Source organism: Garra rufa, chromosome 7 (genome assembly GCF_049309525.1).
Source record: "Garra rufa chromosome 7, GarRuf1.0, whole genome shotgun sequence".
Taxonomy (NCBI): domain Eukaryota; kingdom Metazoa; phylum Chordata; class Actinopteri; order Cypriniformes; family Cyprinidae; genus Garra; species Garra rufa.
In genome coordinates this window covers 13411605-13434328 of record NC_133367.1, presented here as the reverse complement: position 1 = coordinate 13434328, position 22724 = coordinate 13411605, and the positions used below count along the sequence as shown (strand labels likewise).

The following is a 22724-nucleotide window of genomic DNA, read 5'->3' as shown; positions in this document are numbered from 1 at the left end:
TCAGGTATAATTTTTACTTTCAGTTGCGTGTTTTAATTTTAGGCCTGTGCGCCTTATTTTGATTATTATTACTGGTTCCTTAGCTTTCCCCTCTGTGAGAACAGCAGTATCTTTTTATAGCGCTCATACTGCTACTTTCACTTGTACTTAAGTAAAATTTCATTAATGTAAAGGTACTTTTACTTTAGTATAATATATACTCGTTCCAAATCTGCTTCTATTCTATGGGTTCTGTGGGATATCCTGTCTGTATCTTGCAATTATTCTAAGCCTATCATGGTCCAGAATATGCCAGATTTGGCAGTTGTCTGTTTTAGTAATTGTTTTTAAATGATTATCTCATCAACATTGAAACCCACTAATTGAGTGTGGGTTTATGTAGATCAGGGACAAAGTGCAGCACTTAAAAAGTTGAAAAAACCCTGAAAAACTCTCCTTATATATTGATTAGCTTGTTCAGGTGTGCTTGATTGGGGTTGAAGCTAAACTCTGTGGCTGATGTAGTGTCATACAATGGTCTAAAAACGCTGATTAGCTGGAATTTGTGCGTTTAAATCTGAAATCCTGAAGTGCACACACATATATTACAGACAATCACTCACTCAGTTGTTTTTACCTTATATATTCCATCCAGCATACATTAGGCTTTATGACAACATGGTGAGGACCTTGTGATGATTCGATTTTTCAGAAATGTTGTGGACAGGTTTCAGGTAACTTTGGATTATTACGTTTGGATGTGTGCTATTTAGATATAATATAAGGAATATACTGAATTTAAATTTAACTTTATTTATCGATGTAGCCTACTACGTTTCTGAGAATGGGAACATTTCAGTTGCATTGCTGTCTAATGAAGGTAAGAAAGCTCTCGGATTTAATCTAAATAACTTAATGAATAAGGCCTTATGGGTTTGGAACGACATGAGGGTGAGTAATTAATGACATTTCATTTTTGGGCGAACTATCCCTTTAAATTACCATAGGCTATAGAAAATGAATAGCCTAGCGTTAAAATATTGGAGAATGTTACAATCTATGATAAAGTCCAGTTTGTTAATTTGTGTTGTCTGTGTGCCTTAGTAGCCAATTTGATATGGTGTATCTAATTGATATTTTAATTTACTTTCAATTGTATGCTCACTCTTAGAGGTTTTTATTATTTTATTATTATGGTATAAAGATTATTATGTTAACATTCGCCATCTAGACAAATGCGAAGCGGAAATAAAATAAATAGTTAAAACTATTGTAATTTTCTTTATATGCAACGAAACTCACTAATTAATAAAAACTGAAACTAGAACACGAAGTTGTACCATAAATTTGGTTTCCCAAACAAGACAAACGTCTTTAATAGCCGAACTACATCGTTCAAAACGGCTCTGCTCAACAGCAGCATTCATCTTAGAAAAATGAGAAAGAAAAAAAAAACTATAGTTTTGAAATATTACATTGCTTTAAAATATGCAAATAAGCAATGTAATATGTCAACACTATAAAATAACATGTTAAAACAGAAACCCTAGAAGACTTTTGTTTTATGCATTCAGTATGGGAGAAATGAAGCTTTTCGGATCATTTGAACCAGCGCTTCGCAAAAAGATTCACTCTTTCCAGGCCACACGCTGGAGACGCCTACTGGTCAAAACAATGTAAATGCAGCGAAAACTCAGACCAACTCGTGTAACAGCTTTTACAAAACAGTTGCTAAAGCGTTATATTAAATGCATTTTGCTCAACAGCAGCCTTCAAAATCGTTAGATTTCTTTTACACTGCAAGTTACGAATGAGCAATGTAATATACTAACACCATACATTAACATTTAGGCTATACAGCATACAAACAGCCTAAAAAGACTTTTGTTTTCTTGCAGTTATATTAAATTACGGAAAGAAACGTGGTTACGTCATCGCGTCAGTGCGTAAGCAGTATCCCTAATTTTACGTTACGGGTTTTTTCAGCAGGGAAGTGAAAGCGAGGAAGAAGAGGATCTGTGTTCATTTGTAGGCAAAAAAAAAAAAAAAAAAAATATGAAAATTAAGTTTGTCTCAAAATTGCTCTCATTGCTTATGTATTTACTCGTGTGTGGTAAGTTACAGTGATGCCAGGTTTCTTTGGTGTATGATAAAGTTGCAAAAGATCTTCCAAGAGACTCGTATGTTTGTCTGATGAGTTAAATCAGTTATACTATACTGCTGTTTGCTTGCACGTGTTATGACTGTATTATGTATGTATTGCATATTTACTCACACGTTTTCTAGGGTTACCACTTAATAAAATACGGGACGCAAGTTGCGGGGGTGGGGGTGGGGGGGTAGGAGGTAGTAATAATTTACTATTATTACCATTACTAGTAATAATATTGCAACTAATAATATAAACATGCTGACATCACATATTTGTTGCTCATGTTGCTGAATATCACTATTGACTTTTAAGGTTGAGACTTGGTCTCTGAGTGGTTTGTTTTAGGTTTTGTGCACAAAACTGCAAAGGATTCTTTCTTGCGTTTAAGCTCTGAAAACGTTAAGACGCGGGGGGGTTACCTGTCCTGGAGAAGCATCAGCCATTTTTACACCGCGTCTACACCGACAAAATACAATAGAACCTATTATGTTGTCAACACTGGATGCGGGGCTGCGCGGCGCGACACGGCAAATCCCCGACAGTAATCTGTGGTCGCGTTCTATTTATGACGTGCTCACACACAGAGTTTAAATGATTTGCAACGGTCACTTTGTCGCGTCCAGTGTAGACAGACTGTAATTGTTGCGGTAAACACGGTAGACTTGGCAGACTCTGCTTAAAAGACCCGCCCTCCTCACTGGACAGTTAAAAAGACCAACCAAACTAACGATGACATCAAGAACCAATAAAAAGCAGGAAAGGAGGCATCTCTATAAAATGCGTCTGGGATGATTTGCATGAGACGCTGCTTTAAAAAAAAAAGATTAAAAATACGGGACAAAACCCGTCTGTCATGATCGGGGCTGTGGGTTCTCCCGCAGGTCACAGCCACTCAGCCACTCGAGGTCGCTGTTCCATTGCGCTACACTCCCCTTATTGTTCACGTCTGTTTTGTCATTTGCACTGATTCACTCACAGCTGCTCACTATCTGGACTCCGTATAAGAACACTCATTCTTCATTCTGTTTTCAGGGCTGCATTGTCTTCTGTCTCGTGTGTTCTGTGTTCTGGTTATCCTGGCCTTGGTTTGTTTATTTAGTATTTGAGTTTATGTTATGTTCTGCCGTGTTGGCTTTTTGTTTGTTTGTTTACTTACTTTGTTATCTTCATTAAAAATACTTACCTGCATCTGGACCCAGACCTCCCTTACTCAAACGTGACACCGTCCCGTATTGTTTCATAACGGGACGCGCAATTTCATTCTGAAATACGGGACGATTCCGTATTTTAAGGGACGGGTGGCAACCCTAACGTTTTCACATCACTTGTTGTGCTGTTTTGTTCGGCTTATGATTGACTGTTCTTTTTTTTTTTCCAGTTGTGTCTGATGTTGACACAAACACAGTGTTTGTGATGGAGGGAGATTCAGTCACTCTAAAATTTGATTTGACAATAATCCAAGAAAATTGGGTTTCCTGGGAAATTCATCACAGTCTTATAGCTAGACACAATGGAACTTTCAGTGATATCTGTTCAGATGTTCAGTGTAAAGACCGTAATAAGGGACTGAGAGACAGACTGAAAGTGGATCAAAACGGATCGCTGACCATTACAAATGCCTCAATCACAGACTCTGGAGATTACTGGATATCTATCCACTTTAGAAACGTCATCAATGTATTGCTCAACTCTGTTGTTGTTCGTGGTGAGTCATTATGTTTATAAGCTAGTCATATACATTTAAATCACAATATTAATGTATTTAGAGGAAGTCTATCTCCATGTTCTGTCTCATACCAGCCTCATAAAAAGATTTAGGTTCTTTTCACTCCTAGACATTTAAGTTTGGTTTGCAGTTAAGAATTTGAATCCCTTTAATGGTGTGGAACAATAAAATTTATTCAAATTTTATTATGGGTAATATTTATCCATATAATATTCATTTCTAATATGATGTTAAATCACATTTAATCACTCATTCATGAGACTCATGTTTGCCTGTTGTGTGAATGTGAACCAATCATGTTCTTCTGCTGTTTGTTTGTATGGATAACATTATGAATCCAGACATATTTTTCTACCCACTATTTGTAGAAAAATATTTTCACAACACTTTCCTATAATATTGTTTGATTTACAGTTAACTGTTCATTTCTTCCTCAGGTTTATTTAGTTTTGATACAGATGGAGTGTCAGTGATGGAGGGAGATTCAGTCACTCTACACACTGGTGATCAAATGAAACAAAGTGAAGTAATTAAGTGGTATTTTAATAACACTGCCATTGCTGGAATCTTTGGAGATCTTCGTTATAGCTGTACAGATGTTCAGTGTGAAGGTGATGAGAAATTCAGAGGCAGACTGAAGCTGGATCATCAGACTGGATATCTGACAATCAGAGACGTCAGAACCACAGACTCTGGACTCTATGATCTACTGATCAACAATGTCCCCCACCACAGCAGCAGCAGCAGAACTAAGATCTTCATTGTTGCTGTTTATGGTGAGTTGTTGTGTTTGAAAGTAAGCCTTGTATATTTAACATCATTAATGTGTTTAGTCATAATTTTTGCTGTGTCATTCAGAGGTTGTTTTTTCTTCTCTTTTCCAGCAATTCTCATACATTATATAGATAATTTCTTCAAAAGCACATTTGCTGTTAAATTGGAATTTCGAGTAGGGATGGCGAAAACTAAAAAATTTCTTGACCGACCACCGAGCCTCATTAGCCGGTTGAAACCGGTTAACCGATTAGTTTAAAATATGGTACGCTATTTGAAATAACAGCCATTTCGAGCCGCGCCTGCAATTTCGCAACTCTGTCGCATCTCTCTGCCGCTCTGCCTCCCGCACACACACACACACACACACACACACACACACACACACTGCCACTCACGTCACTTTTTTAAAATCCACTACAGCGCGAAACATGAGTCCCGCTAGGGCTGAACGATATATCGTTATCGTATCTATATCTAGATATGAACTTTCAAGATATTACTATCGAAAAAAGCAACGATATAGACGATATAGATTTCCCCTCTCCGCGCTCGCCCCGCCCTGCATACAACTCTGGCAGTCACACAACGAACATCAGTTTTACGAGTGCCCTTGAATGCACCGCTAAAGACAGCGCGCACACACTACAGAGACAGCGGAGAATGCATGACAATGAGAGAAACACCGGGGACTTCTCAGTCATCCCAAAATAAGCCAAAGCAAAGTTTGATTGCTGACGCGTTCAGTAACGTTACGAAGTATGAGTCGACGTCCACCAGACACAAAGAAATTACAGACGCTATAACATACCACATTGCAAAAGACATGGTACCTGTGTACACAGTCTCAAAAGAAGGCTTTAAAAAAATGGTTCGGACGCTGGACAAGCGTTATAAAATACCACCTCGAACACATTTTAATCAAGTGGCCATTCCGAAACTTTATGAGTGTAAAATGAGTGTTGAATCCGAGCTCCGTGAAATCGATCATTTCGCCACAACCACGGACCTGTGGACGAGCCGGACAACTGAACCATACATAAGTTTAACAGTCCTTTTTATCACAACAAACTTCGAACTCAATTAGACCCGCTGTATGCAGACATCATTCTTCCCCGCGGAGCATACCGGGGATAATATAGCGGAGGAGATGAGAGGTGCGTTAGCAGACTGGAACTTGAAGGAGGACCAACAAGTTTGCGTGACAACTGATAATGCGTCGAACATATATCATATATCATATAGTATCGTATCGATATCGAGATATCTGGCATGAAAATCAAGATATGAAATTTCGTCCATATCGTTCAGCCCTAAGTCCCGCAAACGCGGCGCCGAAGAGCTTGTTGTATGTAATCGTAGGACAAATGGCTCCTTAGTTTCAAATGGTTTGGGTACAAGGTGATCGCTTTGAAAATAAAGACGTTTGTTTTGGTTAGAAGCTCATTTGAAACATTGCCACGGCTCATTTGAGAAAATGACAGCTCCGAAGAGACGCCGCTTTAGTTGAGGTAGTGCTAACCATAATAAAGAAAGATGATGGTCATCATCACCTTATCGGTTACCACTGAAATGTAGATGTAATGTATTTCCAAATCTAAGCCCATCTTATGCAGAATGTTGCCTAATAGACTGCAACATGATAAAACCAATGGATAAAACAGACACCTTCAGAATGCGTAAAAGACGCACCGACACTTTTTTTTTTAACCCACTACCGACAACTTTGACCGGTTAACGTTGATACGGTCAACCACCGGTCAAACGGTCATCGGTTAACATCCCTAATTTCGAGCATTACACATTGGTTTGAACTACACACTTGATTGGAATGATTTATTGTCAACATCCAATCTTTCAATCCTATGAATGGTTTTCTCAGCATCAAGCCTGATCAGAGTACCTAGTATTGTATTTCTTTGGACTCTATTTAGTATATGTATACTGCAAGAATTTTTTGCTGCTTGTTAAATTTAGTTACTTAAAATGAGTTAAAGCAACACAATTGCTGAATGCCATTTGTGTTGGGACTATGCATTTGTGCTGAATTAACTGAAATTGGTCAGTGCATTTAGTTTCCACATTTTAAAATTATGTGCTTTTTATATGTTTTTTGAGTAAAGGGAAAGACACACTGCTTTTTCCTTAACCCAGAAGTAAGCCTATGGGTGAGACTTCTGGTTCATTATCCGCTATAGAGAAATAACGAGGAAAAATAACAACATGCAGTAAACAACAAAACTGTTTGCAATACAAACCAACATGTTCATAATTTAGATAATACATTAAAATAGTATGGTAAGACACATTAATTTGCAATATTAAGCAGCAAGACAAGCTGTTTTGTAAAGCTAAAACTAGCTGGATGTGGAAAAGACCGGAAGCAACACCCATAAAAACAAAACAAAACAAAGATACCTTTCATCGGTCAAGTCTGGTAAAAGCTAGTTGCAATTTGGAGGCTATAACAGGACTGTAGCATTTGTGTGTATTAAGCATTTTGTTCTAGAACTCTGTGAGCTGTTAGTTTTAACAGTTTTGTTCAGCTGGAATGGAGTTGATAGTTTCTAATCTTGTACTGTTGTCAGTACAAAACACAGTTTGTAACTCTTGTCTTCAATAAGCTGTTGCTTTATGTTTCAGATGTTCTTGCAAATAAACAAGATGAAATGAAGAAAAAATCAGTAAAGGAGGGACAATCTGTTACTTTAGACTGTGGTGTTGTAAAACCCCCACATGATTTGATTACATGGTATTTTAATGACACTCTTATTGCTGAAATCAAAGGAGATCTCCGTAAGATCTGTACAGATAAAAAGTGTAAAAAGAGATTCAAACACAGACTGAAGGTAAAACATCATACTAGATCTCTGACCATCACAAACACCAGAACCACAGACTCTGGGCTCTTTAAACTACAGATCAACAGCAGCAGATTCAGCATCGAAAGGAGCTTCAGTGTCATTGTAACTGGTGAGTGTTATGATGTATATTGTGTAAATGTCTGATAAGTGTATATGTTTGAATCAATGTTCTTCTATTTGTTTGCATGTGTTATGAATCCAGACATATTTGACTACTCACAATCTCTATTATCTGAAAAATATTTTCACAGCACTTTCATGATTGTTTGGCTTAATTAACTGTTCACATCTTCTTCAGTTGTGTCTGGTTTTGGTGCAGGTGGAGTACCAGTGTCAATGAAGGAAGAAGATTCAGTCACTCTATACACTGGTGTTAAAACAAACCAAAAGGAAAAGATTGAATGGTATTTTATTGACACCCTCATTGCTGAAATCACTGGAGATTTCATTGAGATCTGTACTAATGTCCAGTGTAAGGAGAGATTCAGAGACAGACTGAAGGTGGATGAGTTTGGAGCGCTGACAATTGTGAATATCAGAACTGAAGATGCTGGAGTTTATAAACTAAAGATCAGTGGCAGCAGCATCATTACGGTCTTCCGTGTTTTTGTCACTAGTGAGTATAATTTCAGGATGATCCTTAGTATATGCATGGGTTGTATTATGATCAGTGGGCGTGTTTACACCCGGTCAATCCATGGATTTCCTCTGATTGGATAGTTATTCGATTGTGAAAAGACCAGATGTAAATGGTCTCCAAAATGCTTTTGAGACAGATTTGAATATTTCATTCTTAACCACTTCACTTGTTGATTTCTTCTTCAGGTCATTTTGTTGGTTCAGACAAAGTATCAGTGAAGGAGGGAGATTCTGTCACTCTACACACTGATGTTAACACAAACCAACAAAAAGAGATTATATGGCGTTTTAATGACGTTATCATCGCTGAAATCACTGGAGATCTCAGTTTTACCTGTACAGATGTTCAGTGTAATGAAGACAATGAGAGATTCAGACGGAGACTGAAACTGGACAATCAGACTGGATCTCTGACTATCACATATATTAGTATCACAGACTCTGGAGTTTTTGAACAACAGATCAACAGCAATAGCAGCAGCATCCGAAGGAATGTCAGAATTACTGTCACTGGTGAGTCATTATGTTTCATAAGCAAGTATTAATTCACATCATTACTGTGATACTTTTGCAGTGTCATTCAGAAGTGCTCTTTTACAGTGTCTTGTGGAAGTATTAATACACCTTCATTTTATTTATTTATCACATTTTAGTCTGACCCTCAAAGACCTGTTATTTTGCTTTTAAATAGTCCAGCTACACTCTACTCGTGATTCTAAATTAGTAGCGTCTGTTTGAGGTCGTTAGCTGTCATAAAGACACCTGTGCACCCCACAATCAGCAAAAGTCTAAGGAATATGGGCAAAACCAAAGAGCTGTCAAAAAACACAAGAGACAACATTTTAGACCTTCACAAAGCTGGAAAGGGCTATGGGGCAATTGCTAAGCAGCTTGGTGGAAAAAAAAAAAAAACAACAACAACTGTTGAAGCAATTGTCAGAAAATGGAAGAGGCTGTCAATGTCCCTCGGACTAAGGCCCCACAGAAGATCTCTCCTCGTGGGCTATGAATGATGCTAAGAATGGTGAAGAATCAGCCCAGAACTACACGGGAGGAGCTGGTCAATGCCGTGAAGAAAGCTGGGACCATCGTTTCCAAGGCTACTATCAGTAATACACTAAGACATCATGGTTTAAAATCTTGCATCGCACAGAAGTTTCCCCTGCTTAAGTCAGCCCATGTCCAGGCCTGTCTGAAGTTTGCCAGGGACCATCTGGATGATCCAGAGGAGTCATGGGAGAAAGTCCTGTGGTCAGATGAGACCAAAGTAGAAATTTTTGTTTTTGTTTGAACCTCCGAACCTCAGATTTGGTGGAAGAAGAATGATGAGTATCATCCCAATAATACCATACCTACAGTGAAGCATGGGGCTGGAAGCATCACGCTCTGGGGGTGTTTTTCTGCACAGGGGACAGGACGACTGCACTGTATTAAGGAGAGGATGAACGGGGCCATGTATTGTGACATATTGGGCAAAAACCTACTTCCCTCAGTCAGAGCATTAAAGATGGGTCCTGGCTGGGTCTTCCAACATGACAATGACCCAAAGCACACAGCCAGGAAAACCAAGGAGCGGCTCCGTAAAAAGCATATCAAGGTTCAGGAGTGGCCTAGCCAGTCTCCAGACCTAAATCCAATAGAAAATCCTTGGAGGGAGCTGAAACTCTGTGTTGCTCAGTGACAGCCCCGAAACCTGACAGATCTAGAGAAGATCTGTATGGAGGAGTAAGCCAAAATCCCTCCTGCAGTGTGTGCAAACCTGGTGAAGAACTAGGAACCATTTGACCTCTGTAATTGTTAACAAACGCTTCTGTACTAAATATTAACGTACTTTTTTTGACAGTAAGTCACAAATAAATTGTTGAATTTATGCTGAAAATTGTAAACCCCTCCATGATTTCTAAGTAAGAGAACTTGCAAATAAGCATGATTTTATTTTTTTCACACTGAAAATTGAGAGAGAGCATGAAAATAATTTTCATATCCACAGTTCTCTCATGTTGCATAGTTGTTTTCAGCAAATTATCCTCCAGCAGCTGTTGGTTTGTGTTTCAGGTGTTTCTGCTGCTGAACGAGATCAAATGAAGAGAACGTCAGTGAAGGAGGGAGAAACTGTCACTTTAGACACTTGTGTAGAAATAAACAAACTAAATAATTTAATGTGGCATTTTAATGAAACTCCCATTGCTGAAATCAATGGAGAGCCGAGGAACATCTGTACCGATGATCGGTGTGAATATGCTGATGGGAGATTCAGACTGGAAGTGGATCATCAGACTGGATCTCTGACCATCAAAAACACCAGAATCACAGACTCTGGAGTTTATAAACTACAGCTCATCAGCAACAGCTCAATCCGCATCACCAGTGAAAAAAGCTTCAGTGTTACTGTCACTGGTGTGTATCACTAGTCATTCAGTGCATTTTCCCTTGAGCAGTTTTACAGTTTGAAATGTTTAAATCAACTCAAATCATATTTGACTCTGTAAAGGAATTTAAATTGAGCTCAAAAATAATAAGTAACTGGGTTACAGTATTTTACATTATCATCAGATTATCAGTTGCTCAATTATGATTCTGTTTTCAGCTAACCTAACAGAAATATATGCTGCTGTTCCTGCTGTTCTGATGTCCTTGGTTGCATCTGCTGGTTTAATTTACTCTTGCAAGCACCATTCAATAAGGAAATGTGAGTGTGGCATCTAATTTAACAAGATAGAAATTCGAGATTTGTTGTTTGGAAATAATCTTTACAAAATGTGAACTTTTGTTATCATTGTTCTAACAGACATAAGGACGCAGCGCAATAACCAGGTGAGTTAAAATGTGAACTAAATCTGAGTTAATAAATAAACATTGCTTAGAAACACCAATAATGTTGTAGAAACACCAGTAATGGCTGACTCTTCAAGACAGCACTGCTCTTATGCTGTTATACTTTATAATGTAAAGAAGACATTGTTACATTGTCAGCATTATATTTATTTATAATTACGCTGTTACGATGGCCAGTGTGTGCAATAAATGTTTCCCACCAAGGTTATTTTCATAAAAGAAAACTAAAACTGAATTTTTAAGCTTGATCAGAAAACATTTTCGTAAACTTAAATAAAATTAAAAACGTCAAAATGAAAAACTATAACAAAAACTTTTTTTAACATCTTTTATTGAAAAACTAACTGAAATAAAGTAATAATTATCAAAAAAATAATAATCATCATTTTCATAATCATTACCTTTTCACCCCATGGCGAGTAACAAGTAATTGTTAAAAAAATATTTGAATAGTCATTGAATAGAGATTCATTCAAAAACAATATTATATTTTAAATACATAGGCCTATATTATGTATTAAGTGTTTAACAATTCGTTCAAATGAATTAAACGCTTTTAAATAGATTGCAGCAATTCATATTTTGTCTCATTATTTTAGAATAGCGAGGAAATCGTGATCTCCACTTGATCTCTAAGAAAACTAAAATTAAACTATATAAAAACAAAACAGAAATGTGTTCACAAAATAAAAACGAAACTAAAACTAACAAAATTGTTAATGAACTACTAAAAACGAAACTACATTTTACGGAAAATTTGAAAACTATATTAAAATAACAAAACTATAAACTTAAAAAAGCAAAACTATAACAACCTTGTTTCTACTTAAACCATTAAAATGTTTAATACATTGGCTTAATATTAATTTCTTTTATCTATATTTTATTTCCTTCTGTTTTCCTAGACGAATGGTGTTGAAGACTCATCCTCAAACCAGACTGATCCTCTAGCAACAAACACTCTAGCAACGTCCCCTAATCAGACTGAATCTGAGACTACCAGTGAGACGACATAAAACTTATATTTTTTATTTCGATACTTTCATTGAAGAGGAGATAGGAAATGCATGTGACATACTGTTATAATGCATGATGCAAGTGCAAATACACTGATGAGTATCAGTAAGCAGTCTGTACTACGTTATTGGTAATGTTACTGTATTATTCAAGTTTTATTATTAGTTTATTAGTTAATTATTATTAATTTATTAGTATCTTGACAACACTATGAACAACCCTCATGAAAACACCAGTATGATGTTATTCCTAACCTTCATGTTACTCTAAACCGGCATTTTAGTTGGGATCCTTTTAGTTGATGAAGCACTTTGTACATGTTTGCTTGTTTGTGGGGTCATAGATTTGTGGGTAAATTTGTAAAAATCCTGAAAGGTTTGATGCATGAAATATCACCATAGTGTCTTTGATCAAAACACTCAATCTCAGGAACTGAACCTGTTGTGACGGGAACTGCAATAATGACAGGACTTGAACAGAATGCCAAATGTTCTTGTTTTTTTGATATATATATATATATATATATATTATCTCCTATATCTGTTACTTGAAGTTGCATGAGCCTTTACTGGTTTCATGCAAATGAATGTATTATTCACCAAAGTCATTTTACTGATATAACAATGTACTGTAATAATGTTCAGATCGATACTTAACCCTGAATGTTTTAATTGGTAAAATTGTACTTCCTTTGTAAATTGTTTTTCTTTTTACTTTTAAAAAGTGTTAAAGTGGGTGAAATGCTGTTTCAGTGTCATACTTAAGTATAAAGTACTGTAATATGCCAAACCACTCACTAAACTATTTCCTGCAGCAGAAGGCCCTGTGTGCCTTGCAAGAAAAGTAACTTGTAAGCTATTTGTATGTTCATATAAAAAGTGCCATTAAGGTTGCCCAAACATCACTCAAGTATAACAAAATGTACCTTTTATATGTTCTGGGAAGGTTTATTTTTAGGTTATAAAATTAAACCTAAAATAACCTGCAGGGAACGTTCTTGGAAGATTCTTTTTTTAGGTTACAAAATTAACCTGCAGAGAACGTTCTTTATAGGTTATTAAAAAGAGAACCTACAGAGGACGTTTCTAGAACCTTCTCATTTGGTTCCCAAAAAATAACCAAGTGGGAACCATTGGGACGTTGCCGCCGCGTGGACATTATAAGTCATAGCAACCTAAGCTTCTCAGCTGGAGAACGCTGTGCCACCAAAGCATTTTCAAACGCCACCAGCTGGTTGTTTTTTTAAGAAGAGCACCTGACATTTTTCAGTTGGCTAAAATCTGTTTGGTGGACGCACGTTGTTTGTTGTTAGGCATATGGCCTAATTATATATATATATATATATATATATATATATATATATATATATATATATATATATATTTATATATTTATTTATTATTTTTTTTTTCTTTTGCATTTCTGCAATATACTAGAGCCAAACCTGATAAAATCGTCCAGTTCACTGCATTCATGGACTCGCATTTTGCGTAGCTGTTATTCATATGCTGGAATTATGCTAATCGAATGAGCGTATGTGCCCTATTTACGAATGATTGGAATTTATTAACAAAATAATAATCTTGTAGTCTGAGTTCTTGTCGCATTTACACACTTTTGACCAGCAGGCGTCACAAGTGTGTGGTGTTTTGAGCGCTTCGAAACAGTGAGTCATTTTGTGAAGCAACTGGTTCAATTAATGTAAAAGCTTCGAAAAGGTTCGCACCCTCTCTCCCTGTTTTATTTTTGCATTTGTGAAACAGAACAGTTACATAATGAAAGATCAACTTCGACATTATTTCGTATTGCAGTGTGACACATATTACAAAAAGTAATCTAATCCAACTTAACTTTAAGACATCTCTTTTTTATTAATGCATACTGTAAGTGTTTATATTGAAACACTATAGCATTGAAAGAAATGTCAATGATAGATTAATGAATACTTTGACAGTTTTCGAAAAAAAAATAGTAATATCCAAAAAAAAAAAAAAAAAAGGCTTTACAAAACAAATGTTCTTAAAGCACACTTCTCACTCTCAGTAGTTTATTTAAATTGTGTATTAACAATGTCCAACACTAGACATCACAAGAAACACATCTAAATATAATTCTATGAAATATATCCAGGTCATAATAGCACTTGACTGGACAATGAATTAGACAGAAACAGCTATTTTTTTTTTTTTCTGGCCAAAATATAATTTAAGTATTTGCTAAATATGTTAGAAACAAGTCAAAATAAATGTAATTTCATCTTTATAGAGCTAAATATATTTTAAAATGTATTTCAGGGGCATAAACAAACATTTCACATATAGTAGCCTACATTTAGGCGGCTAAATACAAATGTCGATGAAAATGTATAATTTTCACATTTTTTATTTACTGTAGTAGTGTTGTTTTTTGTAACATTGTAAATGGTTTCTTTTTTTTTTTTTTTATTCAATTGTTCACATCTGTTAGATTTAAATATGTGACCCTGGACCACAAAACCAGTCATAAAGATTTTTTTTTTTTTTTTTAATTGAGGTTTATACATTTACACAGGACTGTTAGGATATGATCATATTTGGTTAAGATTTTCAACTCTTTGAAAATCTGGAATCTGATGGTGCAAAAAAAATTCTAAATACTGAGAAAGTTGCCTTTAAAGTCTATAAACGTCTTAGCAATGCATATTATTAATAAAAAAAAGTTTTAATATATTTACGGTAGGAAATGTACAAACGACCTTCATGGAACATGATCTTTACTTTACTTGGCATAAAAGAAAAATCTGTCATTTTGCATATATGGAGGGCAAAAATCAGTCTCCATGTTTTTTTTGTTTTTTTTTTATAGAATTATCTCATTCTTATCAAGGCTGCATTTACTTGATTAGAAGTACAGGGAAAAAACTGTGATATTGTGAAATAAATATTATTACAGTTTAGAATAATAGTTTTCTTTTAAATATGTTTAAAAATATAATTTATTCCAGTCATGCAAAACTATCAGCCATTACTCCAGCCCTTAGTGTCACATGATCCTCCAGAAATCATTTTGATATGCAGATTTGAAGAGGTCAACCGATATTCGATTTTACTGATACCGATAGCTAGGCTGGACCACACTGGCCGATACCGATTAATCGACCAATAGTTTTTAAAATGGCCATTTTGTAAATTAATAAATATATTAATATTAATTATATATTGATCATTACAGTTAGTTCATAGTTCATTATTGTTAACAAAATCAACTTTTTTTTAAAGAAATTTACACACTAACAAGGAACAATAACAATAATTCTACAGCTTTTATCAATCTTAATACTACAGACGAACTCATATTTTAACAATGTACGGTAGAATATTAAAGGAGTAGTTCACTTTCAGAACAACAATTAACAGATCATTTACTCACCCCCTTGTCAGCCAAGATGTGTATGTCTTTTTTCTTCAGGCGTCAAGAAATTATGTTTTTCGAGATAAACATTTCTGGAAATTTCTCCATATAATAGACTTAAATGGTGCTCCAAAATTTGAACCTCCAAAATACAGTTTCAATGCAGCTTCAAATGGCTGTAAACGATCCCAGCTGACGAAACGATTGGTAATTTTCTTAGAAAATATGTTTTATATACCTTTTAAATATACCTACCAGAAAGCTGAAAATGACAAGAGGATGGACATTTCAGTAAGACAATGATCCCAAGGAAACAATGAAGTGGTTTCAAAGAAAGAAAATCAAGTTGCTTGAATGGCCCAGTCAATCACCTGACCTAAATCAGGTGGAGAGAACTGAAGATCAAAGTTCATAAAAGACGCCCAAGGAACCTTCAAGATTTAAAGACCGTTTGTGTGGAATAATGGTCCAGAATCACTCCTGAGCAATGCAGACGACTGGTCTCTCAAGAGGCATCTAGAAGCTGTAATCACCAACAAAGGCTTTAATTTGATGACTGTGCAATGCTGGATAATATGATGCTTACGTTTCCTTAAAAAGCGGCTATAACAAGTAGAGAACATTTACATTATCTAAGAGCATCATCACTTGCCTAGTCTAGTGCGAGTTGCACTTTAAAAACACTCCCGTTATTATCAGTATGATGAATAAATTTCTTAGCCGTTTTCAGCTGCTAAAGTAAGTTGCCTTTTGACAGATAATAATAATAATAAGAATCGTCTTCCTATTGTCAAAGGCATCAGCAACAGGCAATATCTCAGACTATTGTCGATACTATCGTCTATCGGCACAACCGTACTAGAGAGTGATGACGAGCTTGTGCTATTGGCAAAATGTCCAACAGAGTAGAAGACAGGATACGTTCAGGAATCTGAATGAGCTCTAACATAAGTTTCAGTAGATACAGATTTCAGCGTTTTTTGGGGACATTTTCATAAACAGCCTCCTCCTTTGATTTCTGCAATAAAACACAGACTCAATCAGGAACCATGTAATATGACAGAACATAGAAGACAAACACTTCTAAATTTAAGATAATAAGTGGCAATCCTGAAGTTTATCCCTGTTTTTTTTTTTTAATGATCAAACAGATACAGTTTTGAAGGATTAACATGACAGTCTCTGTGCTGAGGGTGGCTTTCACAAAAGCAACACCAAACACACTTGCTGCAGCACAGGTAACATGGGTTAACAAAACTGTGCTGTTTGTAATAAAAATCTGATGGTATAAAATGAAACATTTTTGAAACATAGGGTTATTTGGCAAACTATTTTTTTTTTTTTTGGGAAAAAAAAAATCCTTGAAACTATTTAGTAAGGTATCTGCCATTGACTCTCGACAGGCTCAGATTACAGATTATGGTGGGCTATACATATACATATAATATAGACAACATTTGAAGTGGATCAAAACCTTTTATTAAAGTTGTCCTCAAAAAAAAAAAAACTCCCGTTCACTCTTAAAAATAAAAAGGTGCTTTAAAAGGTTCATGTTTGGTTCCACAAAGAACCATTCAGTCCAAAGTTCTTTAAAGCACCATCTGTTTCTTACCTTTTTATAGTCTGAAGAACATTCTTTTCCCACAAAAACATTTTGCGAAACAAAAAGATTCTTGAGATGCTAAAGTTTCTTTATGGAACCATTTATTGCGCTTTTCTACTAAACAGTACCAGTACCTAAACAGTACCAGCTCCACTCGGCTCGACTCGGCTCGACTCGGCTCTGTTTGGTTTTCCACTGTGTAAAAGTTGTACCTGTACCTCACCAATAGTACCTGGTTGTCATAGCGACGCTGCAGGAAACTGCCGTGATGTAATCTTCTACGAGACACACACCCGCTGTCTGCACCTCCTCGTTTGACCACCTCTTTCAGATGCATATTTCACACAAAACTTCAATCAGCAGATTTAGTCAGACTAACTGACTGCAACGCAGTCATAAATGATCTTACCATTTTGCGTGTTGTAAGTTTACACAATGCTGAATCACTTCTGTCTTCCTGTGTCTGGAAGGCTTTAACATTTAACACACAGAGTTACAGCAGTGAAGCATTCAATACCATATATACATACAATGACACACACATTAATAAAAATTAATATGGTGTGTGTGTGTGTGTGTGTGTGTGTGTGTGTGTGTGTGTGTGCCTGGTATTCATCACGTTGTGGGGACCAAATGTCCCCACAAGGATAGGAATACCAGTAGATTTTGACCTTGTGGGGACATTTCTTAGGTCCCCATGAGGAAACAGGCTTATAAATCATGCACAATGAGTTTTTTTGATGAAGTAAAAGTGTGCACAATCTCCTATGAGGGCTAGGTTTAGGTGTAGGGTAGCTGTAGGGCGATAGAAAGTACGGTTTGTACAGTATGAAAACCATTACGCCTATGGAATGTCCCCATAAAACATGTAAACCCAACGTGTGTGTGTGTGTGTGTGTGTGTGTGTGTGTGTGTGTGTGTGTGTGTGTGCTGTAGGTAAAATATAAATATGTCTGATTTAAATCTCCTGACCTGTTTTTCTACATTTTCTGAAGATGCACATCATGACTGCAGTTACAATCAACAGAGATACAGCAGCAGAAATCATCAGAATGTATAACCAGGGTAGGCCCTGATCTGTAATAGACAAAATTAATCTTTGAATTTAAATACAACTACGAGATCTCAGTGACAGTTTATTTTTGTAGAACCAGCTCAGCAAATGATTAGTAATATTCAAAACTACAATACCTGAATGTATCTGACAGAGTTCGCTGATGTCCAGATGTCTGGTCTGGTTGCTGAAGGGATTGTTGATCACACAGCTGTAGGTGTTGTTATCCTGATATTCCACCTCCAGAGGTAGAGAGAGACTGATGCTGAGATCAGACACAGTGATGCTGGACAATAAACTGTTTCCTTTGTACCAGGAGAGAGTCACATCAATCACATTCACCACTGAACACAGCAGTAAACAATATGACGACGGTGATGATAATGATGATGAAAGATTTTGTGATTTTTTTTGGTAAATGTCTGGAACAGGCAGATGAACTGGGAAGAAAAAAGAAAATAAACAGAACTAAGTAAATCTACACACTCATTTTCTGCCTTTTTGTGTAGTGTGTGGACGGTCAGTGAGTGTTTCTGCCTTCACAAACTATAGAATTAACATATTTGTTGTAGAACAAAAATGTAAATGAAAAAGAAGGGTCTCATACAAAAGTACTGACCCAGTGTTTACAAAGTGAACATGGAAAGATGTCTTGAACTTGAACCCAACTGTCTTGAACCAGAATTCACAGAGCTCACCCAGTGCTAGACAAGACATTTGAAGTTAAAAAGTAAATAAATTGTATACATATATATATATATATATATATATATATATATTTTTTTTTTTTTTTTTTTTTTTTTTAGATAATGACATTGTTTCGTTAAAAAAAAAAAACTTATTCCTTGGCTGGGATCATGTAGAGCCCTATGCAACTGCAATTTGGACCTTCAACCTGTTGGCTCCTATTAAAATCCACTATATACAGAAAAATCGTGGAATGTTTTCATCAAAAAAAAAAAAGTCTTTGCGACTGAAGAAAGAAAGCACATTTCCACAGTACGTTCAGCATCTGGCTGATATTTACGATCTCAACCATATTCTCAAAGCTATTGTTTTCAATGTTGACCGTCAATATTTTGATCGCTGGCAGCTTATTCACCACAGCCACCATCAAATAACAGTGACATTTATATTTTATTGCGTACAGCAATTGTTTTGCAGTAAAGCCATTCAAATTAAATTTTTGTCGATGATATTCCATTGTTTTATGCCTGCGATAGTTGATGGCTAGTTGATAGATGAGTGAAACATCATGTCTTTTTTGTCTATTAAACGGTATCACTTAGAGGAATATTTACATTTTTGCATACAAAAAAGATACTTACACTATTACACACCTCGGGTCTGTAGCAAACCTATACACTTTGTACAAAAAATAATCAGAAAACAGATTTTCTTTTATATTTTGTTATATTATTTATAATGTATAGATTGAGGAATACTAAGTAAGTTAATATCAAACTTGAAAAAATGAAGGAGGAAGAGGGTGGTGAATGACGATGCATTTAGGGGTTAATGATGGAAATTATAAATTTATTTTGATTTATGTTGTCAAAACACATATGCAATAGCGAGGGAACATTGCGAGGGATACTGTTTCCTGCAATGGCGTTAGCCAATCATAACAGTGACCGATTACTGACAAGCCTTAAAGGATACGCCTCTTAAAAACAGGTTGTTTTGGAGATTGAGGACTGAAAGTAATACATTTTTTTCACATATTTATTTATTTGTGCAAAAAAAAATAAAAATAATCACAATAACATAAGTAAAACTCAAGAAAAAAAATCCATGCCACGACCCCTTTCATAAAACAAGAATAAGAATATGCGAATGTTTTGGACAAATTATTTCCGCATACTCACCATAAACAGAAACACTGAATGTTTTTGTTGACGATTTTGCTCCGTTTATCTGTAGTTCATAAACACCAGCATGTTTAGTTGTGGTTTTTGTAATGGTAAGAGATCCGGTCTGTCTGTCCAGCTTCAATCTGTCTCTGAATCTCCCATCAGGAACATCAAATGTGGAGAAGATTCCAGCTGTTCTACTGATTTTATTGATTTGAGCTATCAGAGACTTTTCAGCTCCAAATTTCCACAGTACGTCATGATCTTCACATATTTCAGCAACATCGGTGTGTAAAGTTACAGAATCTCCCTCCATTACTGACACTGACTCACTAAACACACCTGATGAACAAACAGGAATGGATTAGAGCTCTTTTTAGTTTTTATATATGGAACATTTGCCAGAAGATGAACAGCAGATTCAGATCCTCCAACTAATTTGAACAGTAGCAGCAGCTTTATTACAGGAATAAATTAAGTCATAAAAATGCATTTATAACTTACCAATCAGAAGACACCAACACAAACAGAAAGAAATGGTTGAATCAAACATTTTCTTTAGTTGCTCAGTGAAAAGTCTGATCTTCATCTGCCGATAACAGTCAAGATATTCTTGTAGTGAGTGAATCCTCCCACAACAAAGTGTGACCCACCTAGTTCACATGCACACACTGTGTATGTGTGGGTTGTGAATATCGATATATATATGTAATATATAATTGTTTTTCCTTAAGACTTCATCTGTTCTTAAGTTTGAAAGCATTCTTTACTTATGTAATTTAATAATCTAATAATAATAATAACAAAGTACATTTCATATTGCACTTTTCTGGGTAATCAAAGCACTTTACATGGCAGTCCTCATGGCCCACTGCTCTGCAAATTTTGTATGTTTCTGAATTTGACGCACTTAGTTCAGTTCATGGATATTTCTCCTAACAAGCTGATGATCTGAATCAGGTGCGTTAAATGAGGGAGACATACAAAATGTGCAGAGCAGTGGGCCCCCGAGGACTGCAGTTGAGAACCACTGGATTAGTCAACCTAAATTTAATGTTTAAATAAAGCTAATGGAATTTAAAATTGATTCAGTTTTTGCATATGGCATACAGTATAGTATTGCCTTAAGTCTGCTATCTCACAGGTCCTACTCATGTGTGGGACTAGCAGCTTATCTTCTGAGTCAAACTGAAAGGTGCTGCGGTTTGGTTTCTTCAGAAATGTGGTTTGAGCTGCTAGAAGGACAGACAGCTTGTGCGTGAGTACTTGCGTGGCAATTTGTTTGATGTATGTTTAGTTTGTAGGTGAAGGGGTTCTTCCTTTCCTGCTGTATGAATATTACAGTGGATCATCTTTGCAAAGAACTGTAAGTTTAACTACATCAAATAAGCATTTAACTATTTTTAGTAAAGCCATTTTTAAGTAGCTTCTTTGTATTTGCAGACTTCGATGTTTGAATAGTACCAAGTGAAATATGTAACGAGTTGTGTTTGCAGCATTGACTTAATTGCTAGTTAACCTAATTGACTTTAGAATACTCAATACTGGCAGTGTGTTTATTGAAAGCACATGTTTGAACATGCAAAGGTATGAAACAAAAGAAATGATTTAAAAAAAGGGTTCATATTACTTTAGTTTTTTTAACACCTTCGCGATTTAGCCATCTGGTGGCTAAAAGGGTGAATAGCACAACAGCTGGTTTTACATCTGGTTGAAATTTATTCTTTACACATTTTACAATATGGGTGCTCAAATATGCATTAATTTATGCTTAACTAAAGCAGAGATAATCATGAGTTAATATATAACTTATGAAGAACTAACCCATTTATTAATGAACATTCTATACAATTCATAGATTAATTAACCAATAAATTGTTATTTGTTAAATCGGTCATAATGTATTAAAGTGCCCCTATTATGGATTATGAAAGCTTCATATTTTGGTTTTGGGAGCTCCCAACAACAGGTTACAGATTGGTAGACTGTGGCGGACTTTACCGAGTGTCAGTGCAACAAAATTCAATAAACAAGATGGTAATATTAAGCGATTTAAATTTGTGAAGAAAATATTGACTTTTTGCTCCGTTTAGTAAAAATGGTTCTAAACAAAGCCATGTTGTGCATCTCTGCACACAGCAAAGTTTTATTACTGAATGAATTTACCTTTTTGGACATCTAGAATCAGTCATTCACCGACCCGTCCCATTCATAAAAACAGTTTCAGTTTATTTCTTTTTACTGCATTCAGATGTAGTTTATAACATTTTATTAACATCAATGTGCATACAGCACCAAGTCTGATAAATACTGCTTTATTAAATTTTTTCTTGAGCTTGCAGGTTGACCTTTGTGACACCAAAGAGGGTGCAAAGAACAAACATCAGCCTGAATTCTAACTGTTTTAAATATTGATGATAATAATAACAATAAAACATGTTTATCAGCATATTTGAATGATTTCTGAAGAATCATTTGATACTGAAAACGAGTAATGATGCCGAAAATTCAGCTTTGATATCAAAATTGAAATATATTCCAACAGAACGCAGTTATTTTAAACAATAAATAATATATCACAATTGTACTGAATTTTCTGTAACTTGGATCAAATAAATGCAGGCTTGGTGAGCAGAAGAGAATTCTTTAACCCTCTGAGCCTCCTTATTTAGGGGTCACCCTTGGCTCCCTCGCAGTCAAAAATGACCGAAGCCTTAAAAAGTAACTTTTTTTTTTTCTTCAGGAAAATTAATGAAATACATTTTTGTTCAATACTATTTTGTGATTACTATTTTGAATTTTGAGAAGTTTTTATGAATCTATGCAATATTTATACAG

The 22724-nt window shown here is 35.6% G+C and overlaps 2 protein-coding genes across 2 annotated transcripts; one reads left to right on the top strand and one right to left on the bottom strand.

Annotated features, from left to right (window-relative positions):
* The first annotated feature begins 1973 nt into the window (after positions 1–1973).
* Positions 1974–12792, top strand: LOC141339051 (uncharacterized). The gene is made up of 10 exons (XM_073844676.1): positions 1974–2092; positions 3510–3836; positions 4295–4633; positions 7275–7604; positions 7794–8111; positions 8321–8647; positions 10190–10531; positions 10722–10823; positions 10923–10948; positions 11875–12792. The coding sequence occupies exons 1-10, from the start codon at positions 2035–2037 to the stop codon at positions 11983–11985; spliced, it is 2280 nt and encodes a 759-aa protein (XP_073700777.1). The 5' UTR covers positions 1974–2034; the 3' UTR covers positions 11986–12792.
* Positions 12793–17904: 5112 nt separating this feature from the next.
* On the bottom strand, positions 17905–20250 carry LOC141337943 (natural killer cell receptor 2B4-like; the record flags this gene model as incomplete). Its single annotated transcript, XM_073843517.1, has 3 exons — positions 17905–18056; positions 18171–18473; positions 19902–20250. Coding segments are annotated over 3 exons (771 nt in total), but the record flags the coding sequence as incomplete, so codon positions are not given.
* Between the last annotated feature and the right edge of the window lie 2474 nt (positions 20251–22724).

Excerpts from the sequence above, each read along its gene's own strand:
- LOC141339051 (XM_073844676.1), top strand. The coding sequence starts at position 2,035 with ATGAAAATTAAGTTTGTCTCAAAATTGCTCTCATTGCTTATGTATTTA. Across the intron at positions 8,112-8,320 it reads CTTCCGTGTTTTTGTCACTA|GTCATTTTGTTGGTTCAGAC; the intron begins GTGAGTATAATT and ends TTTCTTCTTCAG. Across the intron at positions 10,824-10,922 it reads GCACCATTCAATAAGGAAAT|ACATAAGGACGCAGCGCAAT; the intron begins GTGAGTGTGGCA and ends TTGTTCTAACAG.